At 42.1% G+C, this 21,141-nt stretch overlaps 2 protein-coding genes across 2 annotated transcripts; one reads left to right on the top strand and one right to left on the bottom strand.

Annotated features, from left to right (window-relative positions):
* On the top strand, positions 1-8,428 carry CIMAP3 (ciliary microtubule associated protein 3). The gene is made up of 6 exons (XM_035123512.2): positions 1-79; positions 1,389-1,531; positions 1,835-1,933; positions 5,158-5,294; positions 6,480-6,597; positions 8,000-8,428. Exons 1-6 carry the CDS (start codon positions 40-42, stop codon positions 8,069-8,071), a joined length of 609 nt encoding a protein of 202 aa, XP_034979403.2. The 5' UTR covers positions 1-39; the 3' UTR covers positions 8,072-8,428.
* LOC118089228 (acidic mammalian chitinase-like) lies at positions 8,426-18,997 on the bottom strand. The gene is made up of 11 exons (XM_035123710.2): positions 18,963-18,997; positions 18,570-18,599; positions 17,722-17,923; positions 16,505-16,561; positions 15,992-16,157; positions 15,083-15,207; positions 12,956-13,079; positions 12,684-12,866; positions 11,585-11,701; positions 11,096-11,237; positions 8,426-10,785 (listed from the first exon to the last, which is right to left on the bottom strand). Exons 1-11 carry the CDS (start codon positions 18,985-18,987, stop codon positions 10,595-10,597), a joined length of 1,362 nt encoding a protein of 453 aa, XP_034979601.1. The 5' UTR covers positions 18,988-18,997; the 3' UTR covers positions 8,426-10,594.
* Positions 18,998-21,141: the final 2,144 nt, after the last annotated feature.

Here is a 21,141-nt window from a genome sequence, read left to right as displayed (position 1 = left end):
CAACAGGGCGGCTCGGGACACAAGAGGAGCGCCCTCAGCATGGTCTTGGGACAACGCCAGCTGACGTGGGAGCTCTCAGGTGAGACGGGCACGGATTGGCCAGAACGAGTGTGAGCGCAGGTCGCCCAGGTGTGCCAGGCGAGCTCGCGTCTCCCTTCTCCCCAGACCGGCGGGGAATGGGCGTCTGCTGAAAAGGCCCACCTCTTTCTTTCGCCGAAGTTACACACCACATACATTGAAAGCACATCATTTCCCTCGAAGAATTCCGGGCACTGTAGTATGTTTAGCGTTGTTAGGAAATGTATCTCTGGGTGGGGTTACAGAGAGTTATTTGAATTCTACAGAACGTGCTTTCGAGTGTGTACACAACGTAAGCATATGGCCATTTAGAGCCCCCAAATGAGAAGTGCACGCCAAGGGCAGGGGTAAACCAATAGGGGTTTTTTTAGCCTCTGGTGAGACTGTAAAACTTGCAGTTGTGTCTGCCCAGGAACCAGCTGCATATTGGAAAGGATTGTGGGGCATGCTAGCAGACCATGCAGAACAGTCTTCGGCGCGAGTGAAGCCACAGCAATTTTTTCATGTTTAACTCTACGCAATGTAGGGTAGCAATCATAGAATTGTAGAGTTGAAAGGGACCCTGAGGATCATCTAGTCCAGCCCCCTGCATTGCAGGAATATGCAGTTGTCCCATACAGGGATCAAACCTGCAAGCTTGGCATTATCAGCACCATACTCTAACCAGCTGAGCTATCCACCTCCTTTACACACTTTACTGGGAGTGTGTCCAGTTGAATTCAGTAGGACCCCAAGGTCAGAGTGGATCTTGCTTGTATGTTTTAACATTTAAGAATGAAGAGAGATCACACACACACACACACACACACACCCTCAGTCCTGGAGCTGAAAAAGTCATTTCTGTTTACTTGTCATTTCTGTTTATTTCCATTCACGCTCCCTGCGTATAAAACATCCCATTTTAATTCTTCTTGATTGCTAGTTGTTCAAACATTTCCCCCACTGTGTATGAAAATGGAATTTCATTGTTCATTTGAAGTTTGATGTCCGCCATTATTCCAATATGATTTGACTGCAGTTAGCTCCCAGCCTGAATTCAGTACAAGGGGCATTTCAGGGGACGTGCGCATCTGCGGGGTCACCACCACTACCCTGGGGCTTCCCCAGTCTTGCTGCCACATCCTCTTCCTAATGATGGCAGCATCGCTACTAGGAGGACACTGTAGCTTCTGCTCCCCCTCACAAGTCTCTGCAGATGACAGTACAATTGGCAGAAAAACACGCCATACCTTTATTTATTTTTGTATCCCATCATTTGTCGGATGGTATTCTTTCTAAATGACACTCATAACTATTCCTGGTTTTTGCAGCTGCACAGCAACGAAATTCATTTGGATCGTGTCAGGAGAGAAAAATATTCCCCGTTTTTTACCCTCCAGATCGGTTAGGCAATGAGAATGTGCCAATTAAAGGTGATCCTGAACGTGGACCTGGAGCTTATAACTATGCAGAGGTGAATATACTGTCTTTGATTTAGCTGTATTTTTCTTTGAAGTAAAGAAAGGAAATTTGGTACCTATACTCTCAGTGGAACTGCTTCTAAAAATGGGCTGCCCTTTGCATTGTCCCCCAATATTTTGTTCAAGTTGGCGCCTATGCCCCCATCTCACAGGATTTTGAGGATGAAATGTTTCAGGAACTATGTACACTGCTCCTTGGAAGAAGAGTGATGTATGAATATAACAAATAGTAAAATATAAAAAATGTGTAGCATTGTAATAACCAAAGTGCTTTTTTTCTAAATAAAAATTAATAGAAGGACAACCTTCTATACCAACTGGCTCGCAGACCAGAGAGTACTAAAGGCTACACCATGGGAGCAAGAACAACGCCACGTTTTGGAATACTCAGCAAGGTAAAGACCGCTTTCAGTCATTACTGTACTGTGTTTAATATAGTCTATTATACTTCCTCTACAATAGTCCTGGAATAATTCCATTGACTTCAATCAGGCCTAAGCATGTCTGTCCTGAAATAAGCTGTTTATAGAATGAGATGTCACCAGGTTTTAAAAAATGCCCTTAGCCATGGTCTTTAGGTGCTGCAAGGCTCTGCTTTTGCCAATTCTTAAACTGCAATTATTATTTGTTACAAGTATTGTGCCACTAATGAAATCTTAATTGATAAATAGTTTGAGTTGTAGCTGATTGAGCAGTTAATTAAATACAGTATGATGAAAAAAGCATTTTCTAAAGAAAAAAGCAGTAATTCTTTTTTTTAAAAAATATTTTTATTAATTTTCCAATTAAAACCAATTATATCACATTCAATATTTCAAATTATACACATATATATATCAATCAAACCGAATGTTATGCCAAATCATCTAAAGAATTTTTTATTTGGGTTCCCATGCTTCAAGAAATTGGGAATTCCTCGCAACTGTCCACTGCCGTCTTTTTTCTAAAGTTCAAATCGTCCTCCAAGTTCATAATAATCCAGATCTTCCCCTTACAGTCACATAGATGTTTTCCACTTTCATCCGATTGTTTCCCAGCCGCTGAGATAAATATCAAACAACGTTTCACAGATGTTCTTTCTCCTGTGTGAGTTAATCAGTCCAGCCTCCCCATAAATCTTCTTAATGGAGCTCCTTGTTGCGTCGAAGCAGCCCGAAGCAGCGCCATCTCAAAAAGCTCAAATCACTTTCGCTTTCTCTCATAGCCATGAAGATTCACGATCATTATAGAATTTACAGCTTTTTCAGGCAGGAGACCCAAACATCAAACCATAAACTCTTGGTAAATTAATGGATCTCCTTGCCCTATAGCTGAACTTAGCTTCAGGTCGCTGCTCCAATTTAAAGTGCGTCACAACTCATAAATCCTCCGAGCGCGTCCAGAACTCCTTCCGCCCGACTAGGGGGAGGCTTTTCTCATCGGCAACTCCACATCTTTAAAAAAATATGCTCAGTAACAACAGTTATAAAGTTCAACTCACACAGTCTTTTGCTTCTCTTTCACTCCAAACAAGCCAGGACATCGCGTCCGGGAAGGTACGAGGCAACAATATGAAGGAAAAAAAAATAAAAACTCGCTTCCCTTATCGCTCCGTCCCCATCAATCCTTCTTCCAGATGCAGTACAATCTTTGACTCCTCTCCTTTCAGCAGCATAAATTTCTCAGCAGTAAACAGCGCTTCTTCCCCTCCTTCTGAAGTATGTCCATAGATTTAAGCCTAATTATCTTCTTTAACCATGGAAATCCCCGCCATGCAGATTAGCGTCCGGGAGTCCTGGCCCTCGTAAGTGCTCAGCCCAAGCTCCCCCCACTCCAAAAACAGTCGGAGTGGGTCTGGGGGCATCGCGGGCCAGCGGCCCCTCTCCGTAACCCCCGGAGAGGGTAGGGGGTTGCCATTTACTCCCCTAGCAACCGCCAAATTCCTTACGAAGGTCAGAGAGATGGAAAACAGGTCCGCCATTCCTGCAGGCGGAAACCGGAACCTCAGAAAAAAGCAGTAATTCTTGGCTTTAAGTGATTAATAGAGATATTGCAGCAAGCATCCTCTTAGAAGAGGCATTCTCTGTTCTCCATCATACAGGGTTCAAGGTGGCAGAACACATGCTTTGCATGCAGAATGAACTCTAGCAAAAGAACTCTAGCTCAGACCTTGGATTACCATTGCCGGTTAGAGTAGACAGTACTATGGACCAGTGTACTTACCAGGTCACTGACTCAAGATAAGGAAGCTTCAGCGTAAGAAATTTAGGTAAAGGTAAAGCGACCCCTGACCATTAGGTCCAGTCGTGACCGACTCTGGGGTTGCGGCGCTCATCTTGCGTTATTGGCCGAGGGAGCTGGCGTACAGCTTCCAGGTCATGTGGCCAGCATGACAAAGCTGCTTCTGGTGAACCAGAGCAGCACACGGAAACGCCGTTTACCTTCCCGCTTGGAGTGGTACCTATTTATCTACTTGCACTTTGACGTGCTTTCGAACTGCTAGGTTGGCAGGAGCTGGGACCGAGCAACGGGAGCTCACCCCGTTGCAGTGATTCGAACCGCCGACCTTCTGATCAGCAAGCCCTAGGCTCTGTGGTCTAACCCACAGCGCCACAGCAATAATAACCTTTCAGGAGCTCTTCTCGTTGTGAGACTTTTATAGGTGAGCTGAGAGTTTGTTTGGACCCTGGGTGAGATCTTTGTATCAATGTAAGATTTTTATATGTAACTGTGTATTTTTGTAATACTTTTGTTTAAGTTGTTTGTTGTTGCTTTAGTTTTCTGTATACTGTATACCTATTTATCTACTTGCACTTCTGACATACTTTCGAACTGCAAGGTGGGCAGGAGCTGGGACCAAGCAACAGGAGCTCACCCCATCGCAGGGATTCAAACTGCCGACCTTCTGATCGGCAAGCCCTAGGCTCTGTGGTTTAACCCACAGCGCCACCCGTGTCCCCAAGAAATTTAGCATTTCCATTAAATTACAATACTTGCTGAACTTTCCTTTGCCCAGCAAAGGAAATTAGGGCTGCAATCTTTGACACACATTATTGAGTAAGACCCACTGAGTTCAGTAGGACTTATTCTGACCTGGTTAGGACTATGCTGTAAACCTCAATGAACGGAGTGGAACTTAATGAGTATGTAACTCCATCTTCTTCCTGGATTGTCAAGTCAAAATGAATCTGTAGTGTGTGAATTACAGCATGGTCCACAGCAGTGCAGGAGACCCTTTCACCTCCCTCTCCAAGATGGATCTCTGCTCCACTTCCTGTCTTCTTCCCAGGAATACCTGCTTCCAAACTCACTTTTCCTGCCCTCTCAAACACACAGTTACCCCAGCAACCTTTGACATCTGACTCCCCAGCCCAAAGGATCCTCCTATGGCCCATCAACACCTTTTTAATAATGCTAACAGGTCTGCTCTTCCCCATAGCCGGCTAGGCTGATTTGCATAAGCCAGCCCAGGAATTCCCTGTCTGGCACAGTTCTGAACCTTAAATCCCAGTTACCAGTAATCAAAATCCTAGTTTTTATTCGTTTCTAGTGTTTAGCGGGACAACCCCCTCGCCAGTTCTATAACAATATTTTAACAGAGGATTTGTCTTGTAACTTAATTTTATATGCTCCTTTATAGCATGTGACTCCTGATCCTACTGCATACCAGTCTATATGGGCCAGAGACCAACACAGGCGCCACCCTACACGTGTCTCTTTTTGCAGCAATATGCCACGATTTTCGCCGAAGCTTCTGGACAAAGACTTTTATCCTGGGTACCATTTTTCATTTCTTGAATTACAAAGCTTCCCATTGTGATGAGAGCAGCGAGGTCTTAACGAAAGCTCAAGCGTGGCCAAGGATTATAGTCACCCAAACTGATCATGTAATGCAGAATCCTGACAAGATGGAGGTGCTCTTGGTGGGTGATTCCCTGCCCTGAAATTGATGAGGTGGCCTGTTCTGGATAGGGTTGCAATCCTCCCGAAACAGCAAGATCAGAACTTTGGGTTCTCCTTGGTCCAGCCTTGTCACTTGAGGCCCTGGTGGCTTCAGAGGCAAAGAGTGGCTACTTCCAGCTCTAGCTGGTACACCAGCTACAGCTAGTCCTGGACCAGAATAACCTGGCTATAATAACCCATGCTTTGATGCTCTCTATATTAGATGACTGTAATACACTCTACATGGGACTATACTTGTTTACTAACCCAAACGGGGTGGTCCAGCCCACAGCCCACAAGCTGCTTGCAGACCTTGGCAACAGCCCAGAAAAGCCATTTTAAAGCCTTAAAATTCGCATCATGCGTCGTTAAACAAAAGTGCATACACTTGTTTGTGTACTGAATTTGTTTAGTAATTAAATATGTTAAATCTTTAAATCTTGTATTTAATTACATATATTTAATTACATATATCAGTTGTGTACATTAAATAATATTAAATATATTATGAACACTTTAATTTACAATATAGAAATTTAATTCAGTGTGTGGCCCATGGATTCTGCATAAAAGTACTCTTGCAGCCCACTTGGTATAGAAAGTTGGACCACCCTAGTACAAAAGCTGCAGCTAGTACAGACTCTATTTTACATTATTTTCATGAGACATTATTTCCTGGTGGTTTTTTATGGGCACTGAGAGCCAAAGTTTATTAAAAAACAAAAAACTAAACCTGAAATATAAAACTACAGGGATCCCTAATCTCTTGCCTATTCTTAGTTGCTTTTTGCAATTTACCCAAATCACTGTTGAATGGAAAAGATGTAGCTACAGTCTTCTTTGAAAAATAACTCTTAAATTTACCAGTCTAGTATAACCATGATGGAATAAAACACAATATATGAAGACATTTATCTCAGTGGATTAATGTAGAATACGTAAAGTGCACAGCATAATGGACCATATTAGTTCATTGAAGAAATGGTGCAAGGACTTTACTCTCTATCTCTTTCTCTCTAGACCTGGAACTTATAACCCATACGACACGCCACACAGGCATGTCACCTGGCCAGGGAGGTTTGGGGCTCCAGACTGGTCTTTAATACCAACGCCAGTGAAAAGAACACTGAGAAGTGAGGTATGAAATTCAGCTACAGATTTCTAAATTATCATTGTGACTATTTTGGGATTAAGAATGTTAGAATCTCAGACAGACTTGATTTCAGCAAGGGAGAGCCTTTTTTCCAGGGCTGTATCTGTCATGCACTGGCTGTGGGTACAGAAGAGTGATGGGAGGCACCAGCTGGGGAACCCACAACAGAACCCCCAAAGGGTGAAGGCTCAGAACCAGAGGATTGGTTGTGGGACAACTATGAGTGGTCAGAGGGAGAAGAAGGTATTGGAAAATAATATATATACGATAAGAATCATATTGGAGAAAACTGGATATTGAAACCTGCTTAACCTAAATCATATATCCCAGTTTATAGCGGCCCTTTAAAGTACGCTTCACACAGAGTATACGCAGTCAGAAGTTGACCTGGCTAAGAAAACACCACCAAGAGCGTAGGGTATTATCTCTCTTATATGAAACCCCTTACTAGCTACACACTTGTAAAAGTATGCAGATGAAAATATAAACGGTTGGGTTTCTTTAACTGAAAAACAAACTGACTCTAAAGAGACTTTAAACTAAAGATAAATGCTTTCTTTTTAGCAATGTAATCTACCCACATTCAAAACCTCCCACAAACCTCCCATTAAACTACCCAAGAATTAACAGCAAACTAGCATTATAACTAAGCCACTCTCATACTAAGATTCAACTGGGAATCTCTTAAACTGAGAACAACTGAGAGAGTGATCTACTTAGAGATGAATCAAACTGAAAGATCTAACTAAGAGATGCAGAAGACTTTCTGGCAGAGCCTTCTATACAAGAAGCAGAGTCCATGCATGTGAGCAATTAACAGAAACACCGGCACCTGTTTCTCTTAAACAGACAGTATTTACATTAGACCGGCTCTAAAGTAACTTGACTATTCAAAAAATCCAACAGAAGGAGCAGACTGGGAGGAGCAGGTGCCAGAAGCTGATGAAGTAGCAGGGTTTAGTGAGCAGGAAGAGGCTGTGGCAGGGAGCAGTCCAGAATCAGAGGCAGAAGTGGAGGCTGGAGAGGCTGGGGGCCAAGAGGCAGAGATGAGGCAATTTGCTGAAGAAGCCAGGGGGTCTCCCTCCTGTTGTGACCAGCTCCCCGCCCCCTGGTCTCCTAGAACCCTCAGAGGTATAAAGAGGGCAGAGCAGAGACAAGGTGTTGGAGTCTCAGATTGCTTGGGAAGGACCCGGGAAGGAAGATACTTAGAGTTTTTTCAGAAGACAATAACATACATTTCTTTCTGTGGAATTCCTTTGTCTCACAGAGTTTGGTTTCTGGACATGGAGCTATAGATAGAAATACACACTAAAACATTTGCTTCTTTATTGTGCTTATTGAGTTTTTGAACAACACTGAATATATTTTATATTTGTTTTTGTTTTAGCTGCTTACGGACAAAGATTTTAGGAAGCACCGGAACCTAGTGGCCTACCTGAGCATATACTACAGTGATTAATTACTCTGGTTGGAGTCGTTCCTCTTCTGTGTACTTGGACTACTAATTTGCCTTTGTTTTTTTGTTAAGGGAAATTTAGACTTTGTTAGTTGTTTGTTCCTCTGATTCAGTTACCAGATTGATTCATAAACAGCTGTCTTGTTATGCCTCTTACCTTCCTAGTTTTATTGCCTAGTTCAAAACTGTTGGTTTTATGTGAAGCACTCATAACTGTGAAGCCAAAAAGTATCTTAAAATGTAGGTGTCTTGACTCTTGCCTGTTGACAACAGCTATTCCAGCCCTTCAGTTTCCCTTCCTTGCTGCATGTGCCACTCCTCCCAGTTGGCAGTCAGTTAGGCTTGGAGAATTTGTAAGAGAAGCACAGATTGGCACGGACTCACTTTTATTTGTAGACCAACTTTGGAAAATCTTGCCAACATTTTGAGTTATGAGGTCACAGTGCCCACAAAAGCCATGTCAAATGTGAGTCACTGCTGCCTGCAGCAGCACATCCTGGTGAAATTCCCAGATCCGGAATCTCCCATACCTTTTACTTCTTGACCCTCCCCATGCTACTTGCACCACAAGAGGACTTGGAAGCATGTGGCTCATTTATCTGCTGTTATTGTGTATGCTATGATGATAGGTTGCCTGATATGTATTTCCAAGCACCACAGTGCCTGCTTTCTATCTCTGCATGTTGCTGTATGTGTAGTTTTGTTTTTTCTTTTATGCAATGTTCTCTTCTTTTGCATAATGCAGTTACGGAGTTACGGAGGCTGAAATTTGAAGTAGGCAACAGGGGAGAGGTGATTCTTAATGCTGTTCACTCTTGCTGCTTTACCACTGAAAAGTGCACCCCCTTACACATAGAGACCCTCTGCTGGGGAAAAGAGAGGCTTGGTTCATACCAAGCAGGAAACCATGGTTTCACTAGATGAACCTCAGGTTTGTGCAATCTCTCCTTCATTCTCTACTTTCATGCCTGTGGAGAGGAGACCTTTATATTTTAAACTAACCAGTTTCTTGAGATGTCCAAACTTGGATTAATAAAATGAGATCAGGAACCACAGTTCTAATTTTGCTAGTTTTCACTATTCAGAGTTTAAACAAACCACAGTTTCAAAAATTCTGGCATCATGAGGAACTATTGTTCTTTTAATTCAATTGTGGAAGCTTTTGATCTTCTCCTTGACTTGCATGAAAGAGGAGGAGTGGGAAGGAGCATGTGAGCTTAAGACTCTCTAACTTGTTCTCAAAGTGAAAAACCATGGTTTCCTGTTATGTCTGAACTGAGGCACAGGTACTTTACTTAGGAACATATGTTTGCAATATGTTATATATGGTATATGAATATTTCATTGTGAACAACTGTAGGCTCATCCATACAATCTGTTCTACAACATGGGAGGAAATACATACTTGATAGGAAACATGTTGATTGACTACTGCACCTTTCTCACTCAGCACTGGTAGATAGTATATAGCTAGCCCACAACCTGCTATTTGTTGCTGTTCTTATCTTATCTATGGCATCATGATAAAGTGAGTTGTATCAAACACTGCACAAGCAGTGGCCCACTTGCACAATGGGACTTTCTCTTCCTCTCCTTTACTCATCCCCCCCCCAAAAAAAAGCAGGTTCAGGGGGTGCTCTGAGAGAGAAAATGCCACTGCACAAACAAAACTCTGTTGCATGCACAGAATGGCAGTGTTGGATATAACCCAATATATCTATATAACCCTCCCTATATATGGAACTTACAGTTTCCTTTGGGAACTCCCGATTTCTCTAAACATTGTTTACACTTAACTGTTTCACGTGGGAGCCTTGTGATTCCAGTGGAGCCACATGCTGATATATCATTTCCTACCGTTCCTAAGTATGGACTTCCCTTATACATCTTGCAAGCTAGAGGGTTCAGATTAGACAGTCCGTAAAACCATGTGCCTTATAGCAAAGAAGAAATATTTACAGTTGACAGAGAAACATTCAAACTGAAATAAGGCCATATAGTGCTTATTTCACCCATCCAGTACCTTGCTTTTTATTATAGTTAGTAGTGTATCATTGATAGCCAAATGCATTTGTTTTACTACATAATAAAATTCAGAAAATTATTCTGTGTGGTCAGTGTGTATGTTTTTCAATTTCAAGGGATTAGCATATCACTCAAGTAGTATGAATTTCATTGGCAGTTAATCTGATACGGAATCTGTCTAGCATCATAGGCTCTTTTTACTTCTTGCCAGAGAGTATAGAATATTCCTGGACAAACCTACATCCTGAGGTCTGATTGAAGAAACTGAATTGACCCTGAAAGGTGTGTGTGTGTGTTTAACCCAAACCACAATGGACTCCAGCACTTCGTAAAGTGTTTCCCATCACCTGTTAAGGTCCTGTTAAGGTCCATTTGTCACTTATTTCCTCTGCTCATTTTGCTCCCATCTATTTTTTCTTATCATTAGGAACTACCCACTTCATAGAGAAGTCTTGCATGCCATTCCATCTCTTTATTTAGTGACTGTTGGTAGCCACAGGCTCAAGGCCAGTTACAACACTTGCAGCTCTCATCAAACACCAGACTGTCTCCGCAACTCTTGACAATAGTATTGCCCCCATAGCATTCATAGAATTTTGATTTGTCATCTGGATTGGCATAGATACCATCAGCTTTATCTTCACAGAAAATAAGAGGAGGTGGGACTGTTGGAGGGGGTGGAGCTACACAACCTAAGGGCAAAGAATGTAATCAGAGAAGACACTTGAGAGAAGTTGTTTAATACATTGCAGTTGTACTAAAGAGCAAAGCCAGTCACTTAGAGGGAACATCCCCACAGAGGTTTCAAAAGGGATTGGATGTGCATTAAATTGCCCCCCTTTTGCTAAAATATATTGGGAAGTGTGTTTGCACATCACATAATTTGCTTATCATTGGCTACTTGTTTCCTTGCACCTCCAAATTTCAGCATGGCACTCTGCGCATGTGCGCACATGCATATACCCATCTGAGAGCAGAATTCCTCTCAATAAATTGACCTACCTGGAGTTTGTATGTCAAGGAGTGTCTTCAAATGTGATATCAGAGGATATGCCCCCTTGTTGCAGAAAGTGCCTAGGAAATCATCAAGGTCAATGGCCCAAACCATGGCCCCTCCAAAATTGTTTGCTTTCAAAAATTCAACCTGTGCAGAAAGCAGGTACAAGATATTCCCACCACATTTGATGTAAGTTGCACACACTAACATGACATAGATTGTTGGGGTGCTGTTCTTTAGACTCATGGGGTTTGGGAGACACAAACACTGGACTAGACCAATGCGTCTAAGGACTTGACTATGGTACATTCCTAAAAGTCAAAGCTAACTTAAAGTTGATTTAATGACACCAGCAGCTGACTCTCAAAAAATATCCCAAGATCAGTGTCAGTAATACACACATACACACACACACACACACACACACACACACACACACACACAGTGTGGGTACAGATCAACCTGTTACACACACTAGAAAAAATAGCACATACCTTGTACTTGTAGCTGGTTAAATCATCAAACCCAACCCACTCATTCCCCAGGAAGGCATAAGGGACTTTCTGATCTTCAATCCAGACGATTGTCGCTTCTGGTAAGAACGTACAAATCTGTCAAGGAACATTCATATTAGCAAACAGCAGCAAACAACAGTATATACAAATCTCAATCAGGCTGACTCATCTGTCTGAATTAAACTGTCTACTAGTCTTATCTATAGAGTTACAAGTATCCCTTGGGCTGGTACAGGCACTTGGTGTTTTATCAATGAAAAATATTCTATCCTTTGAGGTGCACTTCTGTGGATAATGTAATATTCCTAGCATCATTTCCTGTAATTATAGCAAAGAGGAAAAACCATGCACCTGATAAATAATGATTTAAAATAATAATAAAGGGACTTTTCCCAAGAGGCCAGAAGCCTTCCTGCTGGGGATACTGGACAGTGAAATTCCAAAGAAAGCTTCAATTGTATTTATGTTTGTAACCACAGTGACAAGGAATCTTTATGCACAGAAGTGGAAGGAGGAATGAATGTCCTCAAAGGAAGAACAGCTGGCAAAAATCATGGATTGCGCAGAGGTGGTAAAATCGATGGCACTGATGGGAGACACAAATTTAGAATCCTTCTAGGACAGGCATAGGCAACCTTGGCTCTCTAGATGTTTTGGAACTACAACTTCCATGATCCCTGACCACTTGCCCTGTTAGCTAGGGATCATGGGAGTTGTAGTTCCAAAACATCTGGAGAGCCAAGGTTGCCTATGCCTGTTCTAGGAGGACTGGAAACCTTTTCTAGTCTGTGGGGAAAACTGATTTCCCATATGCGAAGTCCACAGCGGTTTTTGAAGTTCAAGAAAAAATATCAGAACATATCAAGGAACCTGTTAAAGAGGATGAAAATGGATGTGCTGGAATTATGAAACACAATTGTATGTAATCTTGATTATAAGCAACCCGGATGGGTGAGCGGCAAGACATTAGTACTGTAGAACAGGATTATAACTGCTGAGTGACAAAATGCACTTTGCTTAAAGATTTTTAAATACTGCATGCTTTTAAACTTTGGTCCTTTTTAAATGTTCCATTTACCTCGTAATGAGCCCAGAAACCAGCTTCTCTTGTGTAAGGTCCAATGGATCCGGCACCAGATGCGGGAGCGCCAACCGATGTGTCAGCTGTGGTAAGCCTAAAGGTGCGGCCATAAGTAGGAAACCCCATCATAAGCTTCTGAGCAGGAACCCCATTTTCCAGCCAGTATTTCATGGCAAATTCCTTTCAATAGGAACATAATAAATATAGGTATGAACTGACCATTTTTTACCGGCTCTGAGCAAACAATAGTTTTGTTAGCATGTCCTTACGCAGTTGAAGTACACAAAATCGCCTTTATCTGCAGATCCCACATGCAGGGGGCTATTGTGACCTGTGAAGGTGTCCCATCCTCCATGGAAATCGTAGGTCATCACACTGATGAAATCTAGAACCCTTGTGCAAAACAAAACAAAACAAAAAGCAGAGCAATAACAACTTGCCTAATGGATCCATACGCTGAAACAAAGATCCTCTTGATACTGGTGGGCTGATCCCAGTTCTCTTTCACATTAGCTTTTACAGATTGTATGAAGCCATACAAAAATTGTACGCATTTGAACAATATGGTGTACATCTGACTTGTAGTTTGCTAAACAGTAGTTTGCTATATGATCCTCGGTTCCTGCTCCCCTTTTCTGCAAGGATATTTGTCCAGTTGTTAAATTCGCATCCAACCTTTCAAACAAATGAAGTTCAAGGTGACTACGTTGTTCATTTTTATCACAGAACAAGCTAAAGAGGACATTGACTAGAAATCTAAAGCTTAGTGTCATACGGGTCCAGCAGTGCAATCCTATGCATATCTATCTGTAAACTTAATAAAGTTAAACAAGACTTACTCCCAGGTAAGTGGGTATTGCAGCCAGTTATGTTGAACTGTGACTAGACCTGGGTTCCGGTTTCCGCCGGCAGGAATGGCGGACCTGTTTTCCATCCCTCTGACCTTCGTAAGGAATTTGGCGGTTGCTAGGGGAGTAAATGGCAACCCCCTACCCTCTCCGGGGGTTACGGAGAGGGGCCGCTGGCCCGCGATGCCCCCAGACCCACTCCGACTGTTTATGGAGTGGGGGGAGCTTGGGCTGAAAAGCACTTACGAGGGCCAGGACTCCCGGACGCTAATCTGCATGGCGGGGATTTCCATGGTTAAAGAAGATAATTAGGTTTAAAACTATGGACATACTTCAGAAGGAGGGGAAGAAGCGCTGTTTACTGCTGAGAAATTTATGCTGCTGAGGGAGAGGAGTCAAAGGCTGTATATCATCTGGAAGAAGGATTGATGGGGACGGAGCGATAAGGGAATTGAGTTTTTTTTTAATTTTTCTTCATATGAGTTACTTCGTACCTTCCCAGACGCGATGTCCTGGCTTGTTTGGAGTGAAAGAGAAGCAAAAGACTGTGTGAGTTGAACTTTATAAACTGTTGTTACTGAGCATATTTTTTAAAGATGTGGAGTTGCCGATGAGAAAAGCCCCCCCCCCCCCCTAGTCAGACGGAAGGAGTCCTGGACGCGTTCGGAGGATTTATGAGCTGTGACGCACTTTGAATTGGAGCAGCGACCTGAAGCTAAGTTCAGCTATAGGGCAAGGAGATCCATTAATTTACCAAGAGTTTATGGTTTGATGTTTGGGTCTTCTGCCTGGAAAAGCTGTAAATTTTATAAAGATCGTTAATCTTCATGGCTATGAGAGAAAACGAAAGTGATTTGAGCTTTTTAAGATGGCGCTGCTTCGACGCAACAGGGAGCTCCAGACTAAGAAGATTTATGGGGAGGCTGGACTGATTAACCCACACAGGAGAAAGAACATTTGTGAAACCTTGTTTGATATTTATCTCAGCAGCTGGGAAACAATCGGTTGAAAGTGGAAAACATCTATGTGACTGTAAGGGGAAGATCTGGATTATTATGAACTTGGAGGACGATTTGAACTTTAGAAAAAAGACGGCAGTGGACGGTTGCGAGGAATCCCCAATTTCTTGAAGCATGGGAACCCAAATAAAAAATTCTCTAGACGATTTGGCATAACATTCGGTTTGATTGATATATATATGTGTATAATTTGAAATAATGAATGTGATATAATTGGTTTTAATTGGAAAATTAATAAAAATATATTTTAAAAAAAAAAGAACTGTGACTAGACCTTTAGCGGTCACTCAGAAAGATTTCAAAATGCTGCATCTAAATTCCTGAATGTCAAACAACCAAGTTTAAATCTTTAGCAAGACTGCACAAATATATTGTCTCATATTGTTGACATGTATATATTTCCCTGTATGCACCTTTTCCTTAATATAATAAATAATTCCCTCCAAATGAATTATTTGAGGATAATTATTTGACATGCCTTGCTTTGCCCTATTGTCACAAGTCCCCAATTTAGCACAATGTCACTTACTTTCCTATCTCTGCAATTTCATATCCAGCATCAATGGTTGCTTTGCCAGCAGATACAGCTGCTGTGATCAACAGTCTGGGTTGCCCACTCCTGGTGGCTTCACTTGAGAAAGCAGCCAGCATTTCCTGGAGAAGGGCATGGGTGAGTAAAGTTAACAGCTGCATTCATTTCTAGCTAATTCATTGGGTGCGAGGTTTTAAAAAATGGTGGTATGCAACAACATCTTTTATTTTTTTAATATGAAGAAATTCCACTCCTTTGGTATATGAACCAAAGTGCCATTATGGTGCCATTATGTACATATAAGGAGGGATTTAGAACGCTCAGTCATTTCTGAGATTGCTTCTTTATCGAATTAAGTAGTACACTCAGCTGATTGTCATTTAAACATAGCTAAATATGAAGAAATTTCAAATTATTTTAACATTCTTATAAACCTGGAAGTGGAGTGAAGTATATTCCTTTCCCTCGGAGGGAAAGCAGTTAGAAAAGGATATTGTATTATGTGATTGTGTAATTGGCAGCGGCACTTCATTTCTAGCAACATTTAGTTGGAATTGGTGCTTTATTTGGACAAGCGTCTCTGTTGTTGATGGGAGCAATCCTTCCTGGCTGAGGATAGCTCCCATCACATGAGAAAATGTAATGTGTGACCAAGAAACCATATCAAACAGCATCATAGCTGTCAAGTTTTCCCTTTTCTCGCGAGGAAGCCTATTCAGCATAAGGGAATTTCCCTTTAAAAAAGGGAGAACTTGACAGCTATGATCAGCATTTGCTTTGTGATTTCAGGATCTGAGGAAGTGCTGCCATTATTTACAAAATAATCGACTCATTCATATATTACATTTGTTTATGCAAGGAGAGCGAGGCAAGATGTTCACAGGATGCTGGGCAAAGCTTCCTCACCTGGACTAAAATAGTGAAACGATGCTTATCCTCAGCAGGGCTGCCCCGAGAACCTGGGTATTCAAAGTCCAGATCAATCCCATCAAACCCATACTGACGAAGGTACGTAATCACCGAATCAATGAAAGTCTTGCGGTTAGCAGCTGTAGCAACCATTGTGGTGAACCTAACAAAACCGGATTTGTTTTTAAGTTACTGAAAGTATGAGGATATATATGATGTGAACCACAAAATTAAGCAATGCTAGCTTTGTTTCAGCTTCTCTTACCACTTCCTTCCCCACAAAATGTTTCTAATTGTTTATCCCATACTTCCCTCTGACTCTTCATAACCCCCCAACTCTCCTCCTTTATCTCCACAGTGGTCTTACCTTTCTATCAACCAGAGGTTCCTGAAAATCCTCCATCTCATGTATCCATTCATTGCCTCTTCCTCAGCAGGCCAGCAGCAATAGCCACAAACTACACCCCCTCCCCATCTTGTTCATTATACATGTGAAAGAAAAGTTCTCACTTCTGGGTGCCGAAATTCCATCCTCCAATCGCCAAAAGGGTGACCATTTTCTCATTGCTAAGGAAGGGATTGGAAAAATTAGGAAATAAAGTTATAATATGCAATTGTTGCTTTCCCCATCATCGTTTATTGTTTCGTGAACTGCCGTTAAGAGTGACCTGAGGACCAAACAAGATACTGTGTTGATCATAGGACTGTGTACTTGTTCTTCTTCTTTTTTACTAAATAGCCATGAGGAGTGATCTGGGTTGGGGCCACAGAATCATGGGAAGGGACTTTGATCCACTGATATCGAGCAGCAGCCTCCTCACAACCCATATTTCTGCCCTGGGAGGAAGGCTGTCACTGGTACTACAGTAATAAGAGATTACCTCCCGGTGCAAATAACAGCCATGCAGGCAGGTACATCAAGCCATTGTCCCCACAGCATTTCCAGATTGTTAATGTTGTGACAGCTTCTCTGCCCATGCTAGGACCTCATGTCAAATTGGGACTCTCCCTTGAGACTCTCTGATTGGGACTCTCCTATACTAAATAATGTGCTTAATGCCAAGTTCCGTTTTCCCTGAGTCCTGGAGAGGTGGCAGGTTCTGGGACACAGATACAGGGAGGAACTGGCAGGCAAAAGGCAGAAGACAGTCGGTTCAGTGAGTAGAGAGCATGTACTGTATGCAAAATAAAAAATAAAAATCAGCCAGTAGTCATTCCAATGGAAGGATCTCAGGATGAGGAAGAGCCCTCTGCCTGACAGCAGCTGCCAATCAGTGTGAATAGTGTTTGACTACAGAGCTAGTACTCTGACACAGTATAAGTCAGTCTCATATTTTTGAAGGGAAGTAAAGTGGGTTTCAACAGTGATGAGTTGCCTGGACTAAGACTCCTGCAGATCTGAGATCCCTATATTAGACGATAGCACAGGATAGATTCTTTAGGACTAGGGAGACTCTGGACTGTTGTAGCAGTGCCCAGAACTGACTTGTCTGCCCTTCTCTCTTCTGGCTATTGACCCTAGTGAGCAGGGAGTAGAGAGTACTTTGCAGCTCTGCAGCAGCTAATATTAACTTTCCAGTTTGTTTGTTTTTTAAAAAAATGAATCAAACATTTACAACTAGGGGGCTTAGAAAATCAGATCAGGTCCAAACAAGCCTTATTATTTTGAGATTAACCAATCTGTGTTCATTCTTAGTAATTACCAAGTGCTTAAAGAATTTACTAACTATTCTTTTAGACCATTGAACTGTGGATAGAGGACGTCATCATTCCATTCATAGGGGGCGATCTTGTTATTGCTCATAGTAGCAAAGGCATAGATGACATGTGTGCACAGGCAGGGGTCCACATTTGCTGGTTTATATCTGGCAGGATCAGGCCTGTACTGGGACCAGTTCGTGAAATAACAGACCAGCTTGTAGGAAGATCCTGAGGTAAGAAAGAACATGGCGATGCGGATGTCATAGGCAAGAAAAACATGGAAATCAAAGCAACTGACTCTAAAATCAGCATACTTTATGTGTTAATGGAATGAGGTCAGCTCACGCAACAGGAATTTTGCCCCTCTCCTCCCACCTCTTAAACCTGTTCTAGGTCTTCCTTCAGCCTTCCAGAGCAAAGTCCCATTGCACAAGCAGATCTCATTCTGCTCATGCAACAACTTAGTTCAATCTGGCCCTGTGCGCTTACCTCTGGATTTAAGAAACTCTTTGTGATTAAGATACATGCACAATCCTCAATTAGAAAGTTATCGTCTCTAGCCCAGCCTTTGCTGGCGTTCTCCAGTTGTTTTCGACTACAACTCCTATCACCCCCAGAATGAGGGACCATATATTTCCTTTACAGAAATCTGTAGATTTATATAATGCAAAGATACAGTCTCTCATTCTTAATGTTACGTTCCTTTGCTACTCGTAATCACACCCTCAGTATTACAAGCCCCCAGATCAGGAGGGGGCAGAAATGAAAATGGCAATATCAAACCTGAAAGCATCTTCCCCCACCCTCAATTTGTCTCAGATATTCCATCTATTTTTGAGGAATGAATTTATGAGGAATAAAGAATTCTGCTTACCAAGCTGCAAGTGCAGCAAAATGGCCAGACCTACAAAAGATTAAAAAAAAACCAATCATTATGCATAAAACCATCTGACTCAGTTTGCTAAACACCTCATTTCCAGGGTTATTTGTCTCAGAAGCAACCCTGATGATGTTCTCATTCCCATGTCTAAGCTCAAAGATCACCTCCCTTGTTTCCAGGAAGAAATGTATCTTTATGTTTCTCAAGACATAAAATTACACACAGGATCACTTCCGGATTAGCCGCAGCTGCAGCCAGGTCGGAAACGATAAGTTGGTTAAGCAAGCCGTTTCAATTATAGAGGGAAAAGGGGTATCGAAGGCAACGGAAAACCCCCAAAAACTCAAGGATTACACACAGAATAAAATTACACACAGGATCACACACCTGTCCACAGCAGCATCTTCCCCATCTGTTTTTCAGAGGAAACGACCCATCTGGGGAAATTCAACACAGCCTTATAAACTGCTCACTTATCAGTATGGGAGCCACACACCTGCTAAAGGCGCATACATCTGGCATCTAAACTACACAGGTGGCTGAAGAATAAATCCCAGGACAGAAAACAGATCTAACTTCAAGGATGGAAAAAGTGTTGACTTTATGAAAAATTACATTGTGTGTATGAAGAGAACCCCAAAAGCCTATCTTTTTCTGATTTTTGACAGATTTGGATGTCAGCAAATGTCCCAATGATTTCAATGAATGTTCAATTAATCGCTTAATTGTAGAAATCTTACAACGCAATTACATATGTGGTTAAGCTGAAAACCAGGCATCCCCAAACTGCGGCCCTCCAGATGTTTTGGCCTACAACTCCCATGATCCCTAGCTAACAGGACCAGTGGTTGGGGAAGATGGGAATTGTATTCCTAAACATCTGGAAGGCCGAAGTTTGGGGATGCCTGCTGAAAACAAACCCTAGCATTGTCAACCTCTGGGTGTGTAGGCAAAGGACTACATCCAACAACAACAACAACAACAGCCCACCCTTCACTCTAAGGTCCCAGCATTAAAACATAACATTAAAATGATATATTCATGAGAAATTTTTAAAGAAAATAACCCTGCAACCCAATGCAGAAATGTGGAAAGCGAGGTTAAGATCAGAAAACTAAAATAAAAGCAGAGTGAACAGATTTGTCCATTCCTGGTCTGAACTTGTTCAAGTGTTGAGTCATCTTATGTGAAGAGGCTCTAACAGCCTTTCTAGACAACCATTTATAGCATGCAAGGCACACGGCTCAACATGCAGATGTTAGATAAATAAGCAATGATATTTGTGTCCAAATGGGGCCAAATTATTCCTGCACAATTTGCCATTCTTTATGTACAACAAGTGGTTATCATTAAATGACAGCTAAAAAAACAAAAAACAAAAAACCCTAGGTGAACATTAGTTTGTGACACAGCCATACACCATGCCAAAATTTATGCAACTGGCCTTCAGCCCCCCACAAAAAGTCACTTTGAGATTATATATCTCTAAATCCGCAAGGCTGTTTCTGCAAGGCACACCTCCATGGCACTATATCAGTGCAAGATAAGACTCTTTACTAATGCTGGTCTTGAACTTCATGTTGAAAAAATGAGAACACGATATAGCAGAGAAGTGGGAGCCTTAACTCAAAGTGGAGCTGAATATCGGCAACATAGCTAGGAGTTTCCTCTAGTGTTGGTACTGCAATCTAAAACCATTGCTGATGATGCTGGAAATGAGACTTTGAGAAGCCTCTAAACAACAATAATCAATGTAGTCAAACTGACAGAGCGGAGCTGTGAAAGCTAAAACGAACTTGCACAAAACTTATTGTCCTCTAAGAACTATGGGGATTATTTACTAAGCCTTCAGGCCCTGGTTGTGAGCCTCCATTTGAATTTGACCATTGTTGGAAACAGAACATACTGTAAGCTAAATCAGGAATGGAGAAGACGTGGCCTTTTAGATGTTGTTGGACTCCAGCTCCCATGAACCCCGGCCAGCATAGCCAATAGTCAGTGATGATAGGACTTATTGTCCAACAACTTGTGCCTTCAGTCCAGATCTTCTGCAGCACTCTCCAGTCCAGCTTTTTCTTCCAGTTTCCATGTCTTTCTTCCTCCTCCTGCTCCCCAGCTTCACTTATAAACACTATTGTTACACGCTACCCCAATCTCCCAGTGGTGCAAGATTCTAGGGGTTCCAGGTGCTTACCCAGGGTTTTCTTTGGAAATGAGGCACAGTGAAGACTGTGGTGTCTTTATGACGTATGGCTTATTTACACATATATACAACCTGAGCCTACAATGCAGTGGTTCAAAGCATTACACTCCAAGGGTGTCCTGTCTCTCCCATTGCTGCAATCTCTTATTCAAAACAGGCAGCTCAACTTGAGTTCTGCCCCCCACCCCGGTTTCCAACTTGCTGCATTTAACAGACTGACACTTCGTTCCCTTGATCATGCCACAGCCAACTTAAGTCCTAAAATTTCCTCCTAACAAAAACTCTGGCATTGTCTTCTAAGTAACGATCTCAAACCTCAAGGGCAAGTGTTCCCATTTTTCATCTAGATTAGTGTGTTTGCCT

Source organism: Zootoca vivipara, chromosome 7, assembly GCF_963506605.1.
Source record: "Zootoca vivipara chromosome 7, rZooViv1.1, whole genome shotgun sequence".
Classification (NCBI taxonomy): Eukaryota; Metazoa; Chordata; class Lepidosauria; order Squamata; family Lacertidae; genus Zootoca; species Zootoca vivipara.
Note: the sequence above shows the minus strand (reverse complement) of the source record. Positions and strands in the feature narration are given on the sequence as shown.

Excerpts from the sequence above, each read along its gene's own strand:
- CIMAP3 (XM_035123512.2), top strand. The coding sequence starts at position 40 with ATGGTCTTGGGACAACGCCAGCTGACGTGGGAGCTCTCAG. Across the intron at positions 1,934-5,157 it reads GTTTTGGAATACTCAGCAAG|CATGTGACTCCTGATCCTAC; the intron begins GTAAAGACCGCT and ends GCTCCTTTATAG. Across the intron at positions 6,598-7,999 it reads AAAGAACACTGAGAAGTGAG|CTGCTTACGGACAAAGATTT; the intron begins GTATGAAATTCA and ends TTTTTGTTTTAG.
- LOC118089228 (XM_035123710.2), bottom strand. The coding sequence starts at position 18,987 with ATGGGGAAGATGCTGCTGTGGACAG. Across the intron at positions 13,080-15,082 it reads GAAATTGCAGAGATAGGAAA|GGTTCTAGATTTCATCAGTG; the intron begins GTAAGTGACATT and ends GTTTTGCACAAG. Across the intron at positions 11,702-12,683 it reads GTTTCTGGGCTCATTACGAG|ATTTGTACGTTCTTACCAGA; the intron begins GTAAATGGAACA and ends GTTCCTTGACAG.